At 41.1% G+C, this 25414-nt stretch overlaps 1 protein-coding gene across 7 annotated transcripts in view; it reads right to left on the reverse strand.

Moving 5' to 3' along the window:
• Positions 1–25414, reverse strand: part of ASTN2 (astrotactin 2) — a 960073-nt gene that overhangs the window by 184337 nt on the left and 750322 nt on the right. For all 7 annotated transcript variants that reach the window (XM_084779663.1, XM_084779662.1, XM_084779659.1 and 4 more), the window contains one exon: positions 13187–13452. In XM_084779663.1, the coding sequence (XP_084635789.1) occupies positions 13187–13452 (266 nt within the window). The remainder of the gene's footprint in view (positions 1–13186; positions 13453–25414) is intronic.

Consider the following 25414-nt stretch of genomic DNA (forward strand, 5'->3'; position numbering starts at 1 on the left):
CACACAGAGGCCAGGCATTGTTGGTTATGGCAATAACTTCAGCACTAGAAGGTGAAGACAGGCAAATCTCAGGAGCTTGCTGGCCAGCCAAACTAGCCAAAATGGTAGGCTTCAGGTCGATTGAGAGTATTTGTCCCAAAAAACCAAAATGATAGAGAAAAATCACTGGACATCCTCCTCTGGCTACTTCATGCACATGTATGTGTGTGTGCATCTGCATATGTGCATACACCTCTCTGGAGAGAGAGAGAGAGAGAGAGAGAGAGAGAGAGAGAGAGAGAGAGAGAGAGAGAGAGAGAGAATGAGAACTACATGCCTATATATCCTTTCTGTTCCTCTATTCACCCCTTCCTTCCTTTTTTACTTCCTTCCTTTCTCCCTCCCTTCCTTCCTCACTTTCATTTCTCATAAGCACTGTTGTGATCACAAATAATACCATGCAGAAGAAGAGACAGATAGCAGTGAAACAATCACAAATAAATAAGTAAAACCAGAACTGCTAGCTGTGATAACAGCTATAGAAGAACAAGAAAGAGATTCAAGAAAATAAGTAAGCCAGCAGTAGGGTGGATTCATCAAACATAAAACCTTGGCCAAGTGATGAGCGGGCATCAGTCTGCTAAGAGGACAGGGAGCGGGAAAGACAGGCATACATATCTCCACAGGAGCAACCCATGAAGAACCTTTTTGATGGAAAAAAAATGAGGCAAGGAGAAAGACATGAGTGTTATATACTTAGGGAAATCCAGTCTCTTGGTCCCTCATAGGTCATGATGATGACTTTGGGCTTGGTCCTAAAAACAACTGGAAATCAATAAAGAATCTAATCAGGAAAAGTATTTCCAATACGCTGAAAATATCAACTTGACTTCATGCAGAAAGGTTTGTTAAGGTGGGGACAGGATCATTAGCTGTTAAAGGCAGGAGCACAGGGAAGACTTGGATCAGGATAGATAAAATGGATACATTTGGGAAAGTCCTTAAGAAGACAGGTCTACAGGGTCTGTTAATGGGTTGAGGTTGGATAGGGATACAGAAGCTAGAAAGGAACAATATGAATGGTGGATGTTCTCTTGGCTTCAGGATAATGAAACGTGAGACAGAAAGCACCCTCTGAAGATAGACGAGGCCTCTCATGGCAGATGAAGCACAGAGGTCTGCCAGGGACTTGAATAGGAGACGCTGAGTAACTGGAATAAAGGACTACGAGTCAAGGCAGACGGATGTGGTTCAGTTTTCCGGGATCTGTCCACTAAGTAAAGATGAGATGGTAGCTGTAAGCGGTAAACAGAATGAAGTGATAATGTCTTTAGTACATGTTAGGCAACCACTTATTACACTTTATTGAAATAGCTGGAAGGAAAGAGCCAACAAGCAAGAAGCAGCCAGGTGCTGAGGACAAATCCTAGTTCTAACAGCTAGGATCAAGTGATTAAACTTCTCCCTGCTCCTATTTTTCACATTGGGAAAAGAAAGACAACGATGATATGTGCATGTGACGCTGATGAGAGGGTTCAGAGAGCTAAGCACATCCAGTGTTTTAGCTGGGCCCCTGGCACTATTGCAGTGCAGAGTAAATGCTCGTTAAATTACAGGGAAGGGATGCCTCCATTGTTCTACTTATTACATTTAATACTGAAATCCAAGGTCCCATCAAATCTCTGCTCTCTGGCATGCAAAAACATTTGCATTTGCTAAAACTTTGTGTCTGGTATGTTTTTTTTCCAAATCTGGGAGTCTTCTAGTCCTATGAAAGAGCTTCGTTTTCCAGTTTTGCAAGTAGGCAAGCCAAGCACTAAGTTCCTCTTTTGTAACTGACCGTGTGAGTTGAGTAATGTGTGGGTTACTCCCCTCCTTTTCTTTGATCTTCCCTGCTGCCAAGGATTGCCTGACAGGCTGACTCCTGGCCAGCTCACCTCCTTCTCAGAATCCGAGATGGAGAAGAAGTGGCCCATAAGGAGGGGAGATGTAAGCTAGATTGTGAGAAGCATTTGACTTTCTTAATCCGTAAACAAAGAATTCTTTATATGAATTTTAAAATGGCAAGAGCACATATGAAGCAAAACTGTGATCCAAAAATATCAAATGTAGCATTTGATTGAACCTTGGAGGCTCAGGAAAAGGCAGGTTCCCAGGTCTCAGAGAAACAGAATCGTTTCAAAGAGTCCATGAAGCTGCCTTCTTAGTGAATATTTGTCCCATAGCATCCCAGTTGTTCCAGTCTCCTCTGAGACACCAGAGACCTGGAACTCTATACTTGATTACATTTATAGACCTCTCTTATTCACACTCTTTCTATCCACGTTTTTGTATTGCTTACTAAGCTGCTTTATTTTCTGTATCTTATACACATTCTGGTAGAAACAAGCTTTCAGATGATGGGGATGTGTCAACATTATTCTTGGATGGATCCCAAGTGATTAAAAAAAAAAAAAGACCTGTCCCCTTAGTTAATATTTACTAAAATTGCTTGAGCTGGATTCCCACTCTCCCCAAACATCACAATGTAGTCCTCCCAACTAACTGACCCTCTTATTTGAATGTACTAACACTTGAGTTAAGAACAGTCAGGGAAGATGCTGATGCTATGGATCTCTTTCCTAGGAAAAACAATAATAAAAAATGTGTAATTCTAGGGTAGGGAGAAAGCTCAGCTGGAAAAGTGCTTGCCTTGAAATCAGGAAGACATGAGTTTGATCCCTAGAATCCATGCTTTTTTAAAAAAGTTCAGGCATGGTGATGTGCTTATAATCTCAGATCTGGGAGTGTAGAAACAGGAAAAGGTAGCTGGGGCTTGCTGTCTAGCCAGCCTAGCATACTTGTGAAGTTCCAGACGGATCCTTCTGTCGAAAGTAACGAGATAGACAGTGTTGAGGAATAACACTCAAGGTTATTCTCTGACCTCTAAGGTGAAATACACACATTCATGTACACTCCACAGATACTGCAGCCCCACCAACATGAAAGCACGCACGCGCGCGTGCGCGCGCGCGCGCGCACACACACACACACACACACACACACACACACATACACACGCACGCAATTTTGAATGATACAGAAGTCTCGATAGCTCTTGCACTAAAAGTAGTTCTGGCCTTTGAAATTCATGTCCAGGGTTGCTACAGGTTTAGTCTCACACCTCCCCATTGAGCCAGATAAGTTCCCCATACAGCTTTCAGTCCCCATACTTAATGCAGCATTCCAACTTACCCACAACGCAGCCTTCTACACAAGCCTTTTACTGTTTTCTCATTTTCAATTGAAAGTTTTCCACATTATACAGTAAGGTTTGGTCATTTTCATGTCGTCATATTCCCCTCCATTTTCTCTACCACTGGAACCTTTCTTATCAACGAGTCCCACTACTGTCCTGACTCTTTCACCTACTGCAAGAGTAACTTATTAGGTCTGGAGAAATGGCTCAGTGGTTAAAGAGGACGCAGACTCAATTTCCAGCACCCACATGGCAGCTCATAGCTGTCTTTCCCTGAGCTCCAGGAGATCTGACACCCATACACAGACACACATGCAGGCAAAGCACAGATGCACATAAGTAAATCATTAACAAAAAAGTGATACATGAAACATGTAAGTTTTAGATTCAGGAATCTTACTTTTAAATTCTTAACTTCCTTTTTAATTTTTGTTATTTTTTAAATTTTGTCTAGGTGTGTGTGTCTTCCTGTGGATAGGTGGGAGTTCAGGTTCCTGAGAAGTTTTCATGAAGGGTTCCGATCCCATAGAGCTGGAATGATAGGCAGTTGTAAGCCATTCAATGGTGGTGCTAGAGACCAAACACTGATCCCCTGTACGAGCAGTGCACATACTAAAACACTGAGCTTTCTGGCTAGACCAAATAATTAACTTTCAATTAGGAACTTGGGTTTGAATTTTCACCCTTAAATTCAACAGCTGTATGAACACAATAACATTTATTTAGCCCTGAACTTTAGGCTTTTAAATTTTCAATTTGTGAAATTATCATAATAGTTTATTCTTTAAATGTTCTTGGTGGGGGGTTGGTAAGGAAGCACATTTATTCACGTAACATTTTTAAAAGTACTCGATACACATTTGAAGTTAATTATCAATACTTCTTTTGCTAGTCTCTTTGTTTATCACATACGATTTTATTGTATTTGTTTGTGTGTGTGACATTTACGACAGCACATGTGAGGAGGTCAGTGGACAAATTGCCAGAATCAGCTCTCTCCTACCATCCTGCAGTTCTCAGGTATAAAACTCAGGTCCTCAGGTTTAATGGCAAGGGCTTCCACCCACTGACTCAATGACACACTTCTCTACCTTCACCTCCAACATCTTTTGGTACAGATAATAATTTTGTAAACATTTTATGTTAAAAACTAGAGAGTTGGTGTTTTAGAAATTACCTAAAATAATATTTTGGGGGCTTAATACTTAACTCTGTCACTGTAGCAGGAAATTAGCAACAGATATGAATATGTTAATATAAACTTTGTTTGCAAAACATGGATTTGCCACATGGGAGGGGCATTGCCTTCCATTTCTGGTTCAGACTGTGTTTGGCATAATACAGACCTGGGTATAGACTTCTGTGGTCTTAAATATTCTTATCTTCTAAATAGGAATAATAATAGCATTTCCAGGATAAGTTGTTAAATGGTTAAATAAGACAAAGAAGACCAGTGCTGAGAAGTGCCGTGCAGACGGCTGAGTTGAAGGTACCTTGGAATGTTATGTTGAGGAATGTAGGGTGTGTGTAAGTAATCTGGAGCCATTTAAGATACTGGATCAATACAAAGGTATAACTATTACACACACACATATAACATATACACATACATGTATATACATATATATGTATATATAGTAAACACTATTAACTTTACCTTCAATAGACCTATCTCAAGCTCCTGCTAGACTTTTTAGACTTGTCTCTATCTATGTACCTTCAATTTCCCCAAATATTTTCCAGATCAACCCACTCAACATTTCTCACTGTCTTTTAATACATTTGGAATGCTTATTTCATTCTTTAAAAATAAATCATGCATTAATATAGCATAGGCAAGTAATTAGAGCTGTTTATGTGTCTCCTGCTTCATCCACTAGACTGTGAGATGCTTGAAGTCACAGTCTACATCCTAATGTCTTTTGTGTCATATTTCCTACCACAATATCAGACACACAGTAAATACATTATATAAGAATGTGGTGATAGCAAGGCTGTAGTGATGGTGGTACAGTACTGTGACAGTGGTCATGGCAATGGCCATCGGATAGTTATAGGGATGGTGGTGGTGGTAGAGTGATGACAGTGCTGGTAACTGTGGTAAGGGCAGTGGTAATATGGATGGTGGTAGAATTAGTTGTGGTGGTGTCAATAGCACACTAATGCACACAAGTGATGATACCATGAGTCATGGCAGTCATTATTTAAGGTGAAAATGGCTGTGATGGTGATACTAGTGGTGATGATAATATTGATGATGGTGGCGATACAATAATCCTTTTTATGGTGGTAATTGTGGTCAAGGTATTATTGTAATTATTGTTGTGGAAAGCATCTTAGTGCAGTTATGTGTGATCAGTATTGTGACAGTACTAGCAGTGGTGATAAGAGTAATGGTGATTGTGTGTTGATGATAGTAATGTTGGTGCTCAGTGATATAGTAATGGTTGTTGTTCTTGTGATTGTGGTAGAGGTGGTAGTGGTAAAGTGATGGTAGCAGTAAAGGTAGCAGTCGTTGTTGTAGAAATAGTGGTAGTTGTGGTACAGGGATGGTGGTGGTAACAGCTGAAGTAGAAGAGACTTCATTAACTTCTTTTTAAATGTTAATCAAAATCTTCTTCAGATTGAGCCAAGAAATGGAAATGAAGCAAATTAGTGTTCTTGGCAGTGTACAGGAAGGCCAAGCAACCACAACAAGACCAAAATTACATGTGATATTTCCTAAGACAACATGAAAACAAAAATGTTCCCAGCAGTGGAAGTGAATCACCAGACCTTAAGTATTTTACAAATGGTCTATTAATTACTCAACATGAGACCACTGATGGCAAAGTTATCTGTACCCACTTTGTAGATGAGGAACCCAAATTTCATAGGAACAAAGATATCTTTGATATCAGATGTCTTGCCCACTTTGAAGTCAAACAAAGTGGGTAAGGTTACTCTTCATATCTAGGCCTCAGTTTTATTAGTTGTAAAATAAAGAGCTTGACATGTAAGATAAAGAGGGTAAGGTTTAATTCATGTCAGTGAGCAAATGAGCTTCCACAGGATGGGATGCAGGATTATGGCATCTTTCTCTTTTCATTTCTAAGTCTGAGAAGGAACATTGGCACTGCCTATGTGTGGGAAGTACAGTATAGGTGATTAGACTTTTCCTTCAACCTCAAAAGATTTCCTTTAGATTTGGTTTTAAAGTTAGTATGTGTTGTTTCCCAATTTTCTTCACCGCTCTAGTATGTCTTAAGTGTCTGTCATTTGTTATTCTACTAATGTTAAGGTAGTACTTCATTTTGGTTCTGACTTTAATTTCCCTAATGATTAATGGTGTTCAGAATCTGTTACTATTCACCAGTCTTTTAGGAATAGTTACATATTGAGATATTTTGTTTTCTTAAATTTTTTGATTATGCATCTTATTCTGTTGCTTGTCATTTTGAGCTCCAGAAATTTCACAATATTTGGTACATGGCAATAAATAACAGCAGCTATTCTCCCATAACTTCATAGAGGAAACCATGATCCTGGCATGCTTTCAGTGATTACAAGGAAAAATCACTAATGTGCCTTTAGAAAGGAAAAAAAAAATGCTATTTTCACTGCTGACATTGACATTTATAGCAAGAAATATGCATAACATGGATTACATGTACAACATACATTTGAAGTTACTAAAATAAACTTATGCAAATAAAACACTAAAAATACAAGTTTTAGAAAGAAGAAATTAGATCTGACTTTATCACAATACCAGAAGGAGCTCTGAAATAAAGGTAGCTTGTATTTCTTCATATTCAGATAGACAGAGACCAGATCTAGACAATGCAAGTCAATTTGATGGCATGTAACAATGAAGGAGAGTGCCTAATTCAGCTCCCTGGTGTTTTCATTGTCGACATTACCCAAATGAAACACCCACCCCTGAAATGGATATTATAATTGTAACTCTATGAATGGGTATAAGAAAGGTCACACAGTAAATGCCAGATGTAGGATTCAAATCCAGCCGTCTGGGTTTTCACTGTGACACCCCTGTGTCTTCCCCACATGCTAAATTAGCAAGCACATGTAGGCTAATACATTTAAGTAGCAGTTGGGAAGAGGCAAGATCTATGGCTTTGGGCTGTATAAAGGTCATTTAACAGGTGGCAGGAGGAGAATAATGGATTAATCAAATTTTCCATCACAAATATACTCACTTTTAATTAACATTTTACTTGTTCAAAATCATAGCACAAAGTGTAACTCTTTTCCAGCTAAGGTAAAAGGAATCATCCCTTCTAACATGTTCACTGGAATTGATCCAAAGAGACTCCAGCCACCTGCAGAGGTAGTGTCCAATAGTACCCCCAAAACATCCAGATCTTATTCTGGTTGACATTTGAATTAGTGGCCAGGATGTGCCCACAAAAATCAATTAAGTCACACTCCACTTGTAATTTCCTCAAGCAATGAGCTCCCCCCCCCCGACACAAAATATGAATCTGATTTGAATCCAACATTCAATTTCAGCACCAACAGAATCATCAGATATTATCTAGAAAAAGAGGTACGAAAGGAAGTATAAAGTCATACTTGTGAGTCTTATAGAAAAAATACTAAAAGGTCAAGACCTAGAGTTGGAAGACATGGGTTCTGAATCGTAGCAGGGCCCTAACAAGTCCTTTGCACTATATGACTTTTCTTTTTCCACCAAGAAACAGGAAGAGAGGTAGAGGGAATGAGGGAGGGTGAGAGAGAAACAGGGAGGGAGGGAGGGAGACAGAATGAGATGAAAATAATTTTGTTCTGAGTTTCTGGAAAGAAACTTTTTCTTCATAGAAGCCAATAATGTAGCTTCTGCACTATTCTGGGTTGGCTTAGAATCCTACCACCACTCCCTAACCACTGTCTAATTGTAAGTGATATTTACAGACTTCAGTTTATACATCTGTGAAGTGTGCTCTTATAGTACCTACTTCTAAGGCAATCACAAGAGGTGGCACCTCATGAGGCCTAGCATGTAGTCTAGGCCTTTTAGTGTTTTATCTACACAGGTACTCACAGATGGCAATCTCTTTCTTAGCAATCAGAGATGGCAAAGAGAGGCAGAAGCTGTAGACGGAGGGGGGGGGATAGGGGGGACAGGGGGGCGGAGGGGGGGTGATAGAGGATTAAGGAAAAAGTGGAAAAACAAATGACGGGCAAAATGGGAATGAATACTATCCTCACACCAGCCTCCTTGGGTGACCACATTTCCCTCAGTCCAGATCATTTCCAGATAGGCAGTTGGGGTCTTCCACATATTCTGACTACAAGCTGGGTCTCTTGAAAATGTGCAATGCAGCCAAGCATAGTGGTGCACATTTTAATCCCAGCACTCAGATGTCAGAGGCATGCCTATCTCTATGAGTTTGAGGTCATTCTGGTCTACAAAGTGAGTTCCAGGACAACCAAGGCAGATACACAGAAAAAAAAACCTATCTCAAGAAACCAGAAGAAGAAGAAGAAGAAGAAGAAGAAGAAGAAGAAGAAGAAGAAGAAGAAGAAGAAGAAGAAGAAGAAGAAGAAGAAGAAGAAGAAAAAGAAGAAGAAGAGGAGGAGGAGAAGGAGGAGGATAAGCAGGAAGAAAGAAAGACAGAAAATAAAAGAACACAAAACAAAACAAAAGTATCTGATGACTCTTGGGCTACTATAATTTTAGAAAAGCTTACATTTGATTCAGGGAGAGAAAGAAAAAACTGAAGGAATCTAGGTGTAGTAACATTTCCTGAAGGGATCTCTAAGAGGAAAAAATATGGAGCCAAGAATACTGCAGCCATGCTTGCCTATCTACCTCACCTCTTCAAGGTTCACTGCTACTATAGAACCAAATCTTTCATCTCTATAGCTGTTCCAACCGGGCCTGATCTCTCCAGGGCACTGCTTATGGAAAGCTATCAGTTTTGATACCAGCCACATTTGACTCCTAAAATAAAACATATTTATCCACTCTTCCGGTATTTTCAAGACCTGACCTCAAATCTGGAGTGCCCTTGTGTTCTGTCTCCACTATCAAGCCCAGTTCTCCATATTCCATTTATGCAGCAAGTCACAGGGACTTGGTTTAAATGTCACTTCTTCAGCAAAGACTTCTCAGATCCCACAAAGCTCCTCAGCAGGCACTTTAAATTCACCAGCCCAGACTTGCCCCTCGTGCTTTGTATAATCTGACATCACTATATGTGACTACCTCATGAAAATCTGCCTTCTCTACAAGTGTGTTGACTCCATGAACTTAGAAGAAAAATAAAGGAAAAATGAGTGTTGTTCACTGTAACAATTTTTACAGAACATATATGAGAAGCTTGATTAGATCCCTAGCATTGGAGAAGAAGGAGACCACATCTATTTTCCTACCATTTCCTTTTCATAGTCCTGGCATAAACAGTGTGTTTTTTTAAATTACTGATTTAATGAATGAATGACTAGTTCTTCCAGCTTATCGGGTCTCATACAAGGAACACAGTGACATCTAGTGACCACTTCCCCAAACTTGGGATTCTCTAGTGTACCTTGAATTGATGATAGAATACTTTACTATATGTTCAAAATATTGAGCATTTCAACAATGCTAAGCAAAACTAACATAAAATCCAGACACAGATTCTTGCTCTAGAGCCAAAAAGTAATATCTCAAATCCACACATGCTAAGAACATGCTGCAAAAGTTACACAGCTTAGCTTATGCTATATCACACTGCAACTGAAGAAAGCCTGACATACAGAGGCATCCTTTTGGGGCCAGATAGGTATTCACAGAGCAATAAATGAGAAATCCACGGCTTTTCTTGTAAAGTCTTAGAGAGACAGTCCTGCATAGCCACGACGGTGCTGACACGATACTCATTAGATCACCTGTGTTGCTCATCAGACCCTGGAAGCACTTCTTCACAGGTTTCCTGTCTTATAATCTGCAATCTACAGCCAGAATACTAAAGGAGGAAGTGTATAGAAATATCTGTATTGTTTTATTGTTGGTGTTTGGTAGTGTAGTTGTTTTTCTATTGCTGTAAAAAGGAAAAACAACAAGAAAACAAAAACTCACCATGATCAAGGCAGCATATAAAAGAAAGCATTTAGTTGGACTTACAGTTTCAATGTTAGAGTACATACTAGCATAGCAAAGGCTTGGCAGCAGAAAGAGCTAAGAGCAGGAGGCAAAGTGAGCACACTGGGAATGGCACAAGTCATTTGAAACCTCAAGTCTAGCTTCCCTCCACCAACATACTTCCTCCAGCACGGCCATGCCTCTTAAACCTCCTCCGATAGCCATTAACTGAGAACCAAGCATTCAAACACCTAAGCCTTATGGGGAAGAACTCACTCATATGCCCACTGTTAGTTGGATGGTCCTCTGTGCACCCACAGCATTAGACTACACATGATTTGTGATGCTTGGACATAAGCTCAAGATCATTAAAATGTCATATAAGGATGCATTTGTTTGTTCTGTTACATGATATACAAATCAATTTTAATGTCATAATAAACACCCACAAATCTACCTATTAAAACACAAGTTATGAATTTAACTAAAAAATTGTAATATCTATTCTCCTGTGCCACTTCAAGGCTTCACTAACTCAGAAGTATCATCATGACTATGTTTGCTACTTTTTGTTTGTTTTCTTTTGTGTACAGTCATCATGTTTTATTTGATCATAAAAGGCAGAGCATTTGAGTTGATGGCATGTATGTGTGCTTTCATTTACAGAAGGATAAAGGGTAGTGGGCTATATTTAAAAAATCTATCTTTGCAACATATTTTCTTTACGTCCTATGATGTTCATTCATGTAACATTGATAAACTTCACTGTGGTTGATTACTTTGGGGAGCCTTAGTGTCTACTTGATGAAAGCCACCACCATTGGTAGTAACGTGGGGTGTTGATACAGGGATCAATCTGTAACACAAATCTAATGCTATAATTTCCTGCTGCTCCTATATCTCTACTACCATGTTGCCCTAGAATTAGGTCCCAAATTTCTACCTCACATCATTCCAAATGATCACACTTCTTCTACCCTCTTTGAGAGATCATCTGGATCTCGATCTCTCTTTTCTCTCGGCTTTAATCAGGAAAAGTGTTTTCTGAAGTATGTGTAGAACTTGCATCAGCTCCCTGATGCTCTGCCCATGTTCTCACTTGCATCTCTTCTCTGCCCTCAAAAAGCCCTATGTGAATCCATGTTACCTTATACCTAGTATCCTGGTACAGTGCTGCGGGCGAGGCACAGACACCACAGACTCAGTCCTTGGTCTACCGAGGATGGATGGGGACTAAGTAGAATATGCTTCCACTGCATTCATTTTCCTCGTTGATGTATGATAACTATCAATATTCCTGATTTTATGGGACTGTGGTCCCTGAAATGCTGTATTTTATTTTATTTTTTAATATACATTTTTCAAAGATTTATTACATATACATATACAGTGTTCTGCTTGCATGTACACCTGCACACCGGAAGAGGGCACCAGATCTCACTACAAATGGTTGTGAGCCACTATGTGGTTGCTGGGAATTGAACTCAGGACCTTTGGAAGAGCAGACAGTGCTCTTAACCTCTGAGCCATGCTGTATTTTAAAACAAATGTTCAGTTCATTAACTAACATATCAGATGGGCTCAACAACTATGTGACCAGAGGACCACCCCTTAGGAAGCTGAGACTTTCTCTAAGATAGTAGGTTCCACTTATACTAGAGTCAGGCAAACTAAGTGTCCCTATACTGAGATGATGCACCTTTACATCCCCAAATACCCTCTCCCAGCACGAAAGCTTACCTACCCATTGCCTCTCAGGCTGTGTAATCCGGCCTGTTCTCCTGAAGTATCCAAAGATGCATGGCTTTCCTTTTTCTTTTTCTATCTCTTTTTCTAAGCCTGCTTTCCCTAATGCTTTGGCCTTTGCTCTTTCTCTAAAGCTCTTCTCCCCACCATACAGCTGCTGCCATGTGGATGACCTCCATGATAGCTCAACTCAAATACCATGTTCTTTTTTCCCCCTCCTTTTCACTCTCTTCTTCTGGAAACCTGCTGAGATGTACATCTTGTCAGCTCTTGAGTTTGAAACCCCAACAAATTGTCCTTGAGCTTAAAAAAAAAAAAGTGCCCTACGAAAATAAGTTTGTAAATCAATGAAGCAAAAAAGTCATATGACATTTTCCAAGTCCTAATACACTGTAGTTTAAAAAGCAAGAGGAACAAAGGGCAGAATGATTAAGCATGTAAGTTCTAGTGGGGAAATTTTTGAGAAAAACATAACATCTATGAAGTTTTCTCTGCAGTATTAATCATGTAGAACTGCTATTATGTAACTAAAAAAGGTCAAATATCAGCAATTTCATATGGATCAATATTTTTAAGTATATTATAGATTTCAAAGTAATGAGTTGAACATTGCTAGGTTTTTATCAAACCTATGCATTCTTCCTGTAGGCTCCCCAGTTTAAAAACAAACAAACAAACAAACACATTCTCTGACACAGGTGTAGACAATGACAGAATTCCTATCATTAATGAAGCTGTAATTGGCATGTGCTGCTTTCACATCCTGGCCCATTGAAAACTTTGAGAAGCAACCACGAAGTTCTATTTTCTTCCACGGTGACCTTGGCAACGTCAGATTAATAGTACAAAAGTATACTAGGCTAGGTCCCTGAATCACCTGTCAGACAAAAGCCACCTATTAAAAAAACAACTATTTTAGATTCTGTGGAAATAAAGTGATGGTGTCCACTGTGTTGGGACATTGAGATTGGGGGATTAATAGTGTCATTAAGCTATGTTCATACTTAGGATACAACAGTGAATCAATAAATTGCAGAAAGCCTATGGTGCTGTTATTGACGAGGAGGGCAATCCTTATGGACAAAGGGTCCATAAGGGCAGGAGCTGGGAGAGTTGGTCAGGTTTTAATTGACGTCTGGGCCAGATAAGCTCACCTCCTTCGTGCCATTGTCTTGGATGAGGGTGTAAAGTGGTACCACACGGTTAATCTCCAGCAGCACTGGTGTTGGGCTCAGCTGCTCTTTGCCTGGCCGGCGGCACAGGTGACATGTCGATGGACAGCGGCCCTTCTCCTCGCATCGAATCTCCACACCTGAGATGAGCTGGTCATCTGATAGCATCTGGGCTGTCAGTAGACCGGAGAGGTAGGTGATGAAGGGCATGGATTTGAGTTCCTTCTTGCTGCCCAGCTCTGTGGTCTCTAGAGAGTTATAAAAATAAGCAGAAGCATAGGTCAATCCAATGTTGTCTAAATGCCTAAATTCCTGGGCCCACAAAGAGCATTTAATGAGAAACTGGTACCTGTTGGAAAGGAACAAAGATAATAAGGTGGCTTGTTCATCATGCCTTGGAAAAACCACTGGCCTAAGGGTTTATACTAGATATCTGTTGCTTTGTGTAGCCTTCTCCATCCACATGTTAAATTTGTAGGTTGCACAAAATGATTCTACAAACAAGATGTAAATACTCAGAGATATTTTTCCTGACCAGAAATTCTCTTCTGTCTATCATCAACTTACATAAATTATACCCTTCTTTTAAGTTTGTGCTCCAGTTTTATATTTTCCATAAAACAATATAATGAGAGAAGCATGAACATTGGGTCAAGCCAATTTTGGTTTAAATAACAGTTCTGCTTGCTAAAACTTCTGCAGCTTTGGAGGAAAAAAATCTCTTATAATGTTCAGGCATTTGGATCACTACTTGTTTGAAATAGGGGTTAATAAACCAATTTAATCAGACATAAATGGCAAATGAGATAGGAGGAAGAATTGTCTGGAATGGGTATTATTTTTCCTCTTCTGATGCTTACCTGTTCCACTGGGAAAACTTCCTTTCCTTCCCATTTTGTCATGTGCTCCTGGGGATATAGTCTGAGCACCCCCCATTACTGTGCTTAATATTGTGGTCTATATACTTAGTAGGTCCTGTCTCTGTGTCTTTGCTCACCATGTCCTGACTTTCTCTTCTGCCTCTGAAAGCTTTTACAGCCATTAATGTTCTAATCTTATCTGCCTCAAGAAGCTTTTCTTTATTGTCTCAGCTGATCAACTCCTTTGGGGGAAATCTTACTGTATTTTTTTTTTCTTTCATGTTCTCTGACTTTGAAACCCTATTACCAACTTTTGATGAGTTGGGCCCTTCCTTGTCCATGTCCACTTTTGGTATGGACATGATGCTGCGTATATGCTTTGTACTCATAAAGAGAGCTTATGAAACTCAACGGACAAAAATACATTCATGATCCAATTCAGAGATTTTGATGAATTATTGAAATCATAGGAAGCAGGTAATCAAGATGTCTCATGTGTAATAGCACTTGGCACACAAACCTGGCATCTTGACTTCCATCCTAGGAATCCACATAAAAGTAGAAGGAGAGAAGAACTTCTACAAAGTTGTCATCCAGCCTCCACACACACGTCATATACATGCAAACACACAATACCTAATAAAGTAATAGGAACTGTAGAGATGGATTGTTGGTTGCTGCTCCTGGGGGAGGGTAAAGATTCAGTTCCTAACACCCACACAGTGGCTCACAGACATCTGTGACTCCAGTTTCGGTGAATGCCAAGCCCTCTTGTGGTTTTTATGGGTAGTAGGCACATGTGTGGTATACATGCATACTTGCATACCATGCAAACCAACACTCATACACATTAAAAATAAATAACAAAATTCTAGGAGCACCCCAGTAACTATGTCCCTGGGACAGGAGTTAGTTTAGTACACAGGAGCTAATTCCTACCAACTTCTCAGCTTCAAATATAGCAGTTCCACTTTTATTTCTTTTGTAATGTAATCTGGCTTTCTATATAAGATCTTATACCAAAGAGAGAGAGGGAGAGAGAGAGAGAGAGAGAGAGAGAGAGAGAGAGAGAGAGAGAGAGAGACACTGAGAGACTGAGAGACTTGGTGTTATACCAAATATTCCAAGATACACAGTAGTCGAATATGACCAGAGGGTGACCTTATACACTATGTGGATAGTGACCTCAAAAATGTGCAATGCACAATTTAAGTGCCAAGACAGAGGAACTCTACACTAAGGGACAGAGCACAGTCTAGATGGCACCTTCCACCAAGCCTGGAGAAAGAAAAAAAAAATGCAAAAAAGGGGAATCCATACCTCAGTGGCTGTGAGGACCCTAAGCAGTAAGGTCAGAAGGAAAAGTAAGAGTTTTCTCCTCTCCCTGCTCTGGCTTGCAGTGACATGCAGCTGATCTGGAAATGGGCTTGCCAATTAGAAATACAAATAAACTCAGCCTTCATTCATTATTCTCTCTGCCCTCAGGTCTGGGATCTGGGCTCCACCTTTTCTGTCTGGCTGTCAGCAAATGCATATGAGCCTCAGATCAAAGGCTCTGGGGGAGGAAGAAGGAGAATTCCAGCTAACCAATCCTTCAGAGGGATTAAAGAAGGGTAGTTACTAAGATAAACAAAACAAGGCTGTGAAAAAGGCATCCCGGCAGCTGGGATTCTGACAGAGTATTATGTGTAGGCATGAGAAGAACACGGAAGAGAACAGTCATTTGGGTAGATGACCAGGAAGAAAATCAAACAGTAAGGATACTACAAATCAGTGCACATTATGCCCCGGAAGTTAAAAAAACAAATAAACAAACAAAAACCCCTATGGCTCATGAAGCAAAGTCATCCCACTTCCTGCTTTTGTAAATAAAGTGTTAGTGGAAAATAGATATTCCCATTCATTTCTGTCTTATATGTGATCACAATGGCAGAACTGAGTGGTTAAGGATTCTATGTCTCACAAAGGCTAAAACTGTGCTCTGCCTCTTTACAGAAAATTGTCAGCAACTCCTGTGTGCAACTCCAGTGTACAGAGTAGGACACTGCATTTCAAATTCATGGGATGTACCTATTAAATTATGATGGATTAGGTAAAAATGTAAAACATTACAAACAGATAGTCAATATATTTGAATCCTGACTTTTCAAAGAGCAAAACCGCGGGGCACTACGTCCAAAATCAAGATACAACAAAAATAGACATTCATTAGAATCTCTCTCCAAATATAATCTTCCTATTATAAACTAGGCAGATAGGTGTCTCATGAAGGAAAATGGCCTTCCAAGACCAAACAATGAGTTAATGACCAATTAATCACCCGAATTACTGTTGTCTTCTATTTACTTGTCTAGTTTTTACAAGTTGGAAGAGGAAGCCCAGCGATAGCAGTATTTCAGTTAAGTTTGTTTGCTTGCTTTTAAGTCAGGAAGTCTCTGATTCCAAGTATGGCTTTGAACTCAGTATCCTCCGACTCTGGTTCTCACATGTTGGAAATAGCTCTCCTGTGACAGCACTCTTGGCTAGGTGTCTTAAATATTACAACATAAAAATCATCTCCCTAATACTACCTTATCATATGCACATAATATAATTTTTTTAATCTGCTACTTGGTGCTGAGGATTTTTTTTTTTAATCCCCTGATCAAACAAACATACCTAGGCATCCTGTTAAAGATATAACTATCCACATACTAATCAAATAATCAATAGTCTTTGGTGCTCTACTCTGATCAATAAATCTTTTGCTTTTTCCATTCATCGTCCCCATAAGTGGTTTTTAAAAGGTAAGAACTCAGGCTAAAACAGCAAGACAGCAGCAGTGTAGAATTCACAGATGACCCAAAGGACCGGCTTTGCTTGGCAGTCATTTGGTCCAATATTCTTCCTTTTAACAACTAAGGAAACGGAAAACAAAATAGGAAAAGAGAGCCACCTTTAGGGCCAATCCATATTTTTTTTTAACAATGATTCTTTTCTCACAGGTTGTGTCATGCCTAAGTTATGATCTAGATGAAAATTACAGCAGAGAAGACCATTAGCCATTTCATTAATTATGCCTCTGTAGACATAACCATTGTAAAAGCTAAATTTCTGATCCAACCCCACCCTGTGGCTAAAGTCATCTTTCCAAAAGGCAAACCTTGTAGCTGTCTCCTACTTTAAGCTCCTCTGGGATGCTCTCCCCACTCTTAAGATAGAAATCAGAGCACTTAGGGTAGGCATACAGTGTGAGGTCTAGACAAGCCACTGTTTCTCTAGTATATCCTCTCACTGCCCCACCTCAGTCTCCCTTGTTCAGCTACAATGGCCTTCAAATTCATTGCATACCCCCTGTGTTTTTCTCTCGGTCCAGGCCCATGCTCACGTGTCTTTCTACAACATCTTCCTTCCATCTCATCCCGAGTGGTTGATTTCTCCTGGCTGACCTCTGTCATGACCCACATCTTAATTCAAATAGTAATTCCTCAGAAAAATCTCCAGGAACTTCCTATATCGTTAATGTATATTAATATTTCTTATTACAAATCCTCTGTGTCAAAAATATAAAGTCCATTAAGGAAAAGGCAGTCAGTTTTTCCTCACGTCCAGATCCACCTTACACAGTTCATGATCTGTGATGTTAAAACCATCCCTTGCCCCCAGGTCTAGGGATTACTCCAAAAGCCCTTCCTCATACTAAGCAAGCACTCTAACACTGAACTATACCTCAAAAACTCTTTCGGTTTTGTGTTTGTTTGTTTGTTTGTTTGTTTGTTTTTGAGACCAGTTTCTCTGTGTAGCTCTGGCTGTTCTGAAACACACTCTGTAGACCAGGTCAACCTTGAACTGAGAAATCCACCTGAGTCTGTCTCCAAAGTGCTGGGATTAAAGGTGTGAACCACCACCACCACAACTGAGCTTTTTTTTTCCCTTAAGCAATCGTTGTCATTTTTGTTTAGAGTTTCGGTCTCACAATTTGCACAAGTTCACCTTGAACTGAGTTTATGATCCAGGAAGACCTAAAAATACAATCCGGCTACCTTAGATTTCCAAGTACTTGAGATTATTGGACCTTCCCACTAGGCCTGGCTTCAAAAATAATTTTAATAAATGTTTATTGCATGTAGGACATTTAGACTCTCCAAGCACCGATGAATATAAAATCCAGGATTTGGGGTCAGAAGCATGAGAAGCGATCAAGAATTCCAAGGGAGATATGACCTCTTCACAAAGTAAGATTTACCTTTTCAAAGGAAAGTCACCAGATAAAGCAGTTGATTCATTTTCTATGTGTTTTCACCTCCTCTAGGTTGGCACTGAGAAGATGGGAGAGCTGAGTTAAAACAGGCTGTCTGTCTTCAACAGGAAAAAGATAAACAGCATTTTGAAGAGACGTATCCTCTGTTCACATTTCCCATTCCTCTGAACAACACTTCCAAAATAGGATCATGTCTGGTTTCAAGCCCCAGTTCAGTTCCAATGACACTACAACCCATTCATTTGAGAACCTGCCAAATGAACTCTCTTTTTTCTCCTCCCAAATTCCTGCTGGGTATTATTTTGTTGCCACAAAAAAAAAAAAAAAAAAAAAAAAGCCTTAGCTGAAGTGACAACTCCTTGTTGGGAGGGCAGCCAGAGCTTTTCAGCAGGAGGTGGTGGCACCATTTGCCCTCATCCAGAAACCAAAACAAAGGCATCAGACTAAGGGCTTCTGGGAGAGCCAGAGGCACGCGGGTGTCTGTTCAGTATTCAGCTATGGTATGGTGCAGGATGCCGCCTCTCTGGTCAGACAGGCTTTGCTTTGGCAGTAGGCTCCCACTTGAAGCATTTAAAGACTCCATGGGGATGACAAGGGCTCAAATTAGAAACATGAAGGGAGGAGAGGAAAGGCTGAGGCTTTTACACATAAAGAGTGTCCTTTCTTACATGAGTGGTCTCCCAGGAATTAATGAAATGAAATCATCTCTTAGGAGGAGTTATTGTGTCCTGTTGGAGAGAAGCCGTTTAGTCCGAGGCCTGAGCCACACAGAAGTCTGAAATAAAGGGGAAATGCCCATCCAAATGTTGTCACTGAGCTCTACTCGGCTTTGGCGTTCATTATGAACTTTTCAGCCTAACTCAGCCTGTGGTCATCAGTGTGTCCTTTATACATGCCCATATATGACTCAAAGACCATGTGAGGAGTAAATGAGGAGCCTGGCACAGGCTACTCAATCAATATGAGCTGATGTTGTTTGCTGCTGCTGCAGTTGCTATAATTAAATTGCTGCTGTTGTAACAGGATGTTAAAATTGTAATTTCTAGTGATGCATCAAGACATCACAGAGGTGGGGTCTCAGCATCAAGCCCATAGACACAGAACTTCAAAATGAAATGAATTCTAACTCATTTCATAACTCTGGAAATCTCATCCAGAACAACAACAACAACAACAAAAAACAAACCAAAACAAACCAAATAAACAAAAACAAAAAGAGCCCAGGGAGTATAAAGGAAAGATTCTTGGAGATTTCGCTTAGAGTCTCCTGCATCCTAGGAGGGACATACAGAGCAGTTTGTCATCTGACCCCACATTCTGTTAAGGGTCTTTGTGAGTGTTACTTAGAGAATTTGGTACCTGTTGTTAGAAACTAAGAAAGGCAGTTGGTCAGGGTTTACCTTCACCAGCCAAAATGCTAACGGCCTGTGTTAGAAGAGCAGAAAGGACTCAAAGTGGCAGGCACAGACATCCAAGGATACAGAAAGAGAACTGCTTGTGTTTTCCACAGACAAATGGAAGAGATAGCATTGAAGCTTTTTGAAATCTACCCAAGGGTCCTTAAGAGTGAGTGTCCATGAAGTGAACTACCAGAAAACCAGTAAGTAAGGTGGGTCTGCATCAACCAGCGGAAGAGAAATCATGATGTTCCTGGTCTTCAGAGAAATCTTTAAGATTGGGCATCACAGCAGAGACGCTTACTCAGGAGAAAGGGGCCGCTTTAAAAATATGTTGGAACTGGAAAGGGTGGAGTGCAACAAAGTCTGACTATCCCCACCCTTAGCATTCTCTTCTTCTGCTTGGATAATGGAGGTAGAAGAGAAAGAAGCCCAAGGTAGAGAATTTCAGAGGAGGCCACCAGAGCCCCACTAAATGCCACCACTGAGAAGGACAAGGAGATGTTAGACTGTATAAACTTACTTGAAAACATGTTAGCAGTGCAAAATGTCCATAGTACTGTTTTACAAGTGCTAACAGAGTAGACATGATTTTAAATGATTTCTGTCTATTGTGAAAGATATTATTCTAATGAATATATTAAAAGAAGTATGAAAGAAACACATGAATGGTATATACTCACTTATAAGTGGATATTAGCCCAACATAGAAGTCCTCTGAAAAATTCCACCCAGCAGGTGTTCAGGACAGATACTGGGTCTTGAGGCCAGACCATGGGCTGTGAGCTGAGAATTGTATGGCAGAGTCAGGGGTGGTGGAAGGACCTGGAGGGGTCAGGGCTCCACAGGGAGATCACCAAGCCTAGCGGGTCTGGACCCAGGGGGCCTGCACAGACTGATGCATCAATCAAGGACAATGCATGCAGTGTACCTAAACCCATGTTCATCTGTAGCTCATTCTCCATGTATATGGAGAGTGGGGGAAGAGAGGAGACTGCCTCTGACATGAACTCTGGTGCCTGAGATTTGATCACTGGCCCTTGGTGGGCCAGCCTTGTGGGCACACAGAGAAAGGGGATGCAGGCTGTCCTGATGAGACTTGATGGACTACAATCAGATAGTGGGGGAGGAATGCCCCCCTTGTAGTCAGAGGTCTAGGGGAGAGGTATAGGGCAGAAGAGGTAGGGAGGGTGGGAACTAGAAGATAAGAACAAGCAGATAACAATTAGGATGTAATGTGAATAAATGATAATAAATAAATAAATTTCATGTGTGAACTGACACACACCCACATTTATAGATTGTAGTTGACTCCTTTCGATTTCTACTCAATAGAAACACCGATTTTGACAGTACTAATCACACTTGTAATTTTAGCTAATGCTCTAATTAAATAAATATCTGCCATACTTCTCAACCAGTTTGCTCCATAAGAACAAGGACTCAGAGGAAGGATAGCAGGTTACCAAGAAGAGACTTGATACCCTATGAGCATATACAGGGGGAGGAAATCCCCCTCAGGAACAGTCATAGGGGAGGGGAATAAAGGGGAAATGGGAGGGAGGGAAGAATGGGAGGATACAAGGGATGGGATAACCATTGAGATGTAACAAGAATAAATTAATTTAAAAAATAATAATTAAAAAAAAGAACAAGGACCATGGCCAGTTTTAATGAACTTTTATATTCTCTGCACAAAAATGTGTTGTTTGCATCATTATCACAGTCTGAATGCAAATATGTGAATGAATGAAGGAGTGAGTGAATGTGTACATATGACTGCCCTTCCTTTAATGCTCCTAATTATATTGTAATATGTTAGACTCTAAACATAATATCTCTGCTTTTCATCCAGGCCAAAGGCAACAAGTCTCAACTGTGTTTTTCTGATGTCCACTAACAAAGGTGAAGTAATTTGCATAAGGCCATATAACTGGTAAAGAGTCTAGCTATTTCTAACCTACACTATTCTCTTTTCATTTTATATATATGTAATTTCCTCTTGGAAAAATTCTTGGTACAAATTTTCATTCCTGCCTGAGTTCAGCTTGATTCTTCTCTGTCTCACACACATGTGTGTTTTCTGCAATTGTCAATCCCAGGTAATACACCCAACCTTTCCCATAAGTTTCATGAGCCGGTATATTTTCATGAGTAGAAGGAATTTTGCCAGTCACCTGGTCTGAAATTCCATCTAATCTCCTATTTACTATGAAATCACCCCGAGCTCAGAAATTCTCTCTGAGACACTTCTAACAAGACACTTTCTCAGTCCGACAGATTCTTCATGGATAAGCCTGTTAAATTCAGGCTAGGACATCAAATGGGCAAATTCTCATCCCAAGCATCAGATGCCTAGCAGTATCCAAGCCTGCCTCCTGCTCAACGTGCTAAAGTGAACCAACTAGCCAGATGGATGAAATCCACATCACAGAGACTGTCAAACACCGTGGAATGGGTTCTCATAAAGTATGGGTCTGTGCTTCATGCTGTGTGTGTGTGCTCACTTGGGACAGAGACAGACTACAATGCAGAGCCTGCAGACAAGAAGGTAGGTTTACAAAGTAGACACACAAAAGATCCCCTGATCTAAACTCCTTGACAGCTTTTCACTACACACACAGGGAGTAAAGCGGCCACAACAAAATGGCTGGCCTGAATTTGAATCCCTGGTCCCTTTGATCAATTATTTACCTCTCTAATGTGCTATTCATCAGCTTTGAAATGTCAATAATAGTTCTCCTCCTCCTCCTCCTCCTCCTCCTCCTCCTCCTCCTCCTCCTACTACTACTACTACTACTATTATTATTATTATTATTTATCTGAGGGATTGATGGGAAACATAATTCAAGGAAGAATGTCCCAGCCAAGTGTACCAAAAGCATCATCAAAACTCATTTAATCTGGCCCTTCTTGGACTCCATCCACCACTTTTTACTTCTGAAGCAAATGTGAATCTCTAAGTCTTTTCATGACACACCCTTGGTGCTATACCAATGAGAACTTCCACAGCCGGGCGTGGTGGTGCACGCCGTTAATCCCAGCACTCGGGAGGCAGAGGCAGGCAGATCGCTGTGAGTTCGAGGCCAGCCTGGTCTACAGAGTGAGTCCAGGATAGCCAAGGCTACACAGAGAAACCCTGTCTTGAAAAATCAAAAAAACAAAAAACAAAAAACAAAAAAATGAGAACTTCCTCTTAAACCGCTTTCTTTCTTCCGATTGAGTAGATCAGGCAAGGACTGAGCACAGTTCCACAGCCATTGAGTCTGACTACTTAATTTCAAATCACTGGCAAGTCATTTCACTTCAGGAAAACAGAGATTCTAACTCCCCATTCAACTGTTCTGAAAGCCAGATAAGAAAAGTTCATACCTACGACCTTTTTTTTTTTAATCTTTAAATAGTTTAATAAGTCTATCTTAAAAGTAAGCTATTCAAATGAACATTTTTCAGTGTGAACAGACTACTACCATATGGCATCATATCAAATACTGATTTTTTTTTCCTAGCATCCAGTAAAATTAGCAGTTGTTGCCTTCTTTTACAGGCAAATCCTGGAAGAGGGCACCTGCCTTCAAGAGAACGTGTTTTCTTCTGAGGAAGGTCATACTCTGTGTGGGCACTGCCAAGCAGCTCACTGGGGGATAATGTTTTGGCCAGAGACAAGACCCAGTCAACATCTGCTCCGAATATTCATTTCTGCCTCTTGAGACAAGGTAGATTCTCACTAGACAAAGAAGGCTGAGAACTAGGCCAAGTGTGATCTCCTGCTGCCCTCTAGTGTCTACTTAAGATGTTTGCTCCTGGGAACAACTGCTTTTGCCCATAGAGTCTATGATTACAGGGTGTAGAGCAGCTTGCTGGGCACTTAGAAGAGCAGAGAAAAAGACAGAGACATCTGAGACTCAAGGGAGCTTGAGTAAATGCTACTGCAATAACTAACAGTTTAGAATGTCATTTCTTTAGAAGACCCATAGAGTACCAAGTATGGAGGTAGGTACCATGGGGTGAGACTAAAAACAACAATCTGCCTCAATACTGTGGTTCTCAAGTATAGGCATTCAAGGATATATGCTGAGAAGGAAAATACAGAGATGGGAAGAGATTAGAAATACAGAAGAGATCAACGATAGCAGGGAAAGAAACTCCCCAATGACAGGGCAAAGGATATGCTAACAAGCTGTTCTCAGCCATGTGATCAGGGCTTCACTCAGTCTCATCTTTCCTTGCCAGGCTGCTGTCCATGGGACTGAATTCAAGTAGAGGAGTACCATCACCTACTACATATAAAACATCACTGACTTCAGTGACACTGAGGTCTTCATAGTACCCCAAGGCAGAACTGATGGGAGTAGAGGTTAAAAGTAACGTAAGGAGACATCCAGGGACCTGTTGATTGCCATTCCATGTGGCCAACAGGAAAAGATGCCGGAGACCTGTCTGCTGCTGCACAGCTTAGGCAAGCCTTAGATACACAGAGGCCCATCTGCTGCCATGCCACATGGTACTAGAGGGGAAAGACTTCCATAGACCTGGGCAAGATGTAGACACCTTAAGACCTTCTTGCTGTCACACTAAGCTGTATGGACAGAGGGGATCACCCAGAGGCTGTCTGGTCATGAGGTCCACCTGCAGCTGGAGCCACTACAAAATGCAAGTGAGTGGAGGACAGATGGGAGAGAGAGAGAACAGTTTAAGCATTGTGAAGGAAGATGAAACTATAGACACAAGGGAGGGGAGGAATACCTGCCCGAGGCCATGGTGAAGTCCCAGGCTGTGCTGCTGCGGAGGGCCTTGCCTGTGTCCATCACTATGCAGTGGCAGAGGTCGGTGTGATGTCAGTGGCTCATATTACCATAAGAGAATGTGGGGGCTTTCCTGGTTTGAGCAATAGCCTGGACCAACATCGATGGCCAGGGGCTGTACAGACAAGGTTGTCCCTCATTGTTAGTGGCATTCTGAAGGGATGATCCCACCTATCACTGGTGGCAGCACTCAAGAGAACAGACCCTGGGCTTCACCTGGGAGGCATAGTAGAGCTGGCCCTGGTGGCAGTAGCCCAGGTGACCTGCCCCAGAGCATAAGTGTAAGAGAGCTGACTCTGCCACTCATCTGTCACGAGGTGGTGTGGGGATGGAAGGGATACACACACATAAACTACCACCACTGCCACCCAGTGCACCTCTAGCTGTTGAGTTGTCAGGAGGAGCTGACCCTGCCCCCCTTGCCACCTGTAGCACTTGTCAATGTGGGCCCTATATCTCACCTAAAAGGCATAGTAGAGCTGGCAGTGGTTGCGGAGACACAGTGAGCCAGCCCCATGGGTGTGAGCTCAGGAGACTTGCTCCCATCCCCTATCCCCCTCCCACCCTTGTCATAACAGTGAGAGCTGGACTGCCCCTGACTGGAAAGAGAATAGGCCCTGCATAGTAGAGCTGTGCCCACCACAGTGGAGGCGGCATGAGTGAGCCAGGCTTGAGGACTTAAGAGCAGGATGGGAAAATAGAAGAACCCAGAGGGTCCTAGAAACCTACAAGAAGAACATCGTGATGGTTAGATCATGGCGCAGGGGTGTCTGCTCAAACTATTGCACTCACCAAGGACAATACAATAGTAAACATCGAACCTCTACTCTGATCTACCCAATGGTCAGGACGTTCTCCACAGTTATGTGGAGAGTGAAGACTGACTTTCACATGAACTCTGGTGCTCC

This window comes from Acomys minous (assembly GCF_964271855.1).
Source record: "Acomys minous genome assembly, chromosome: 1".
Classification (NCBI taxonomy): Eukaryota; Metazoa; Chordata; class Mammalia; order Rodentia; family Muridae; genus Acomys; species Acomys minous.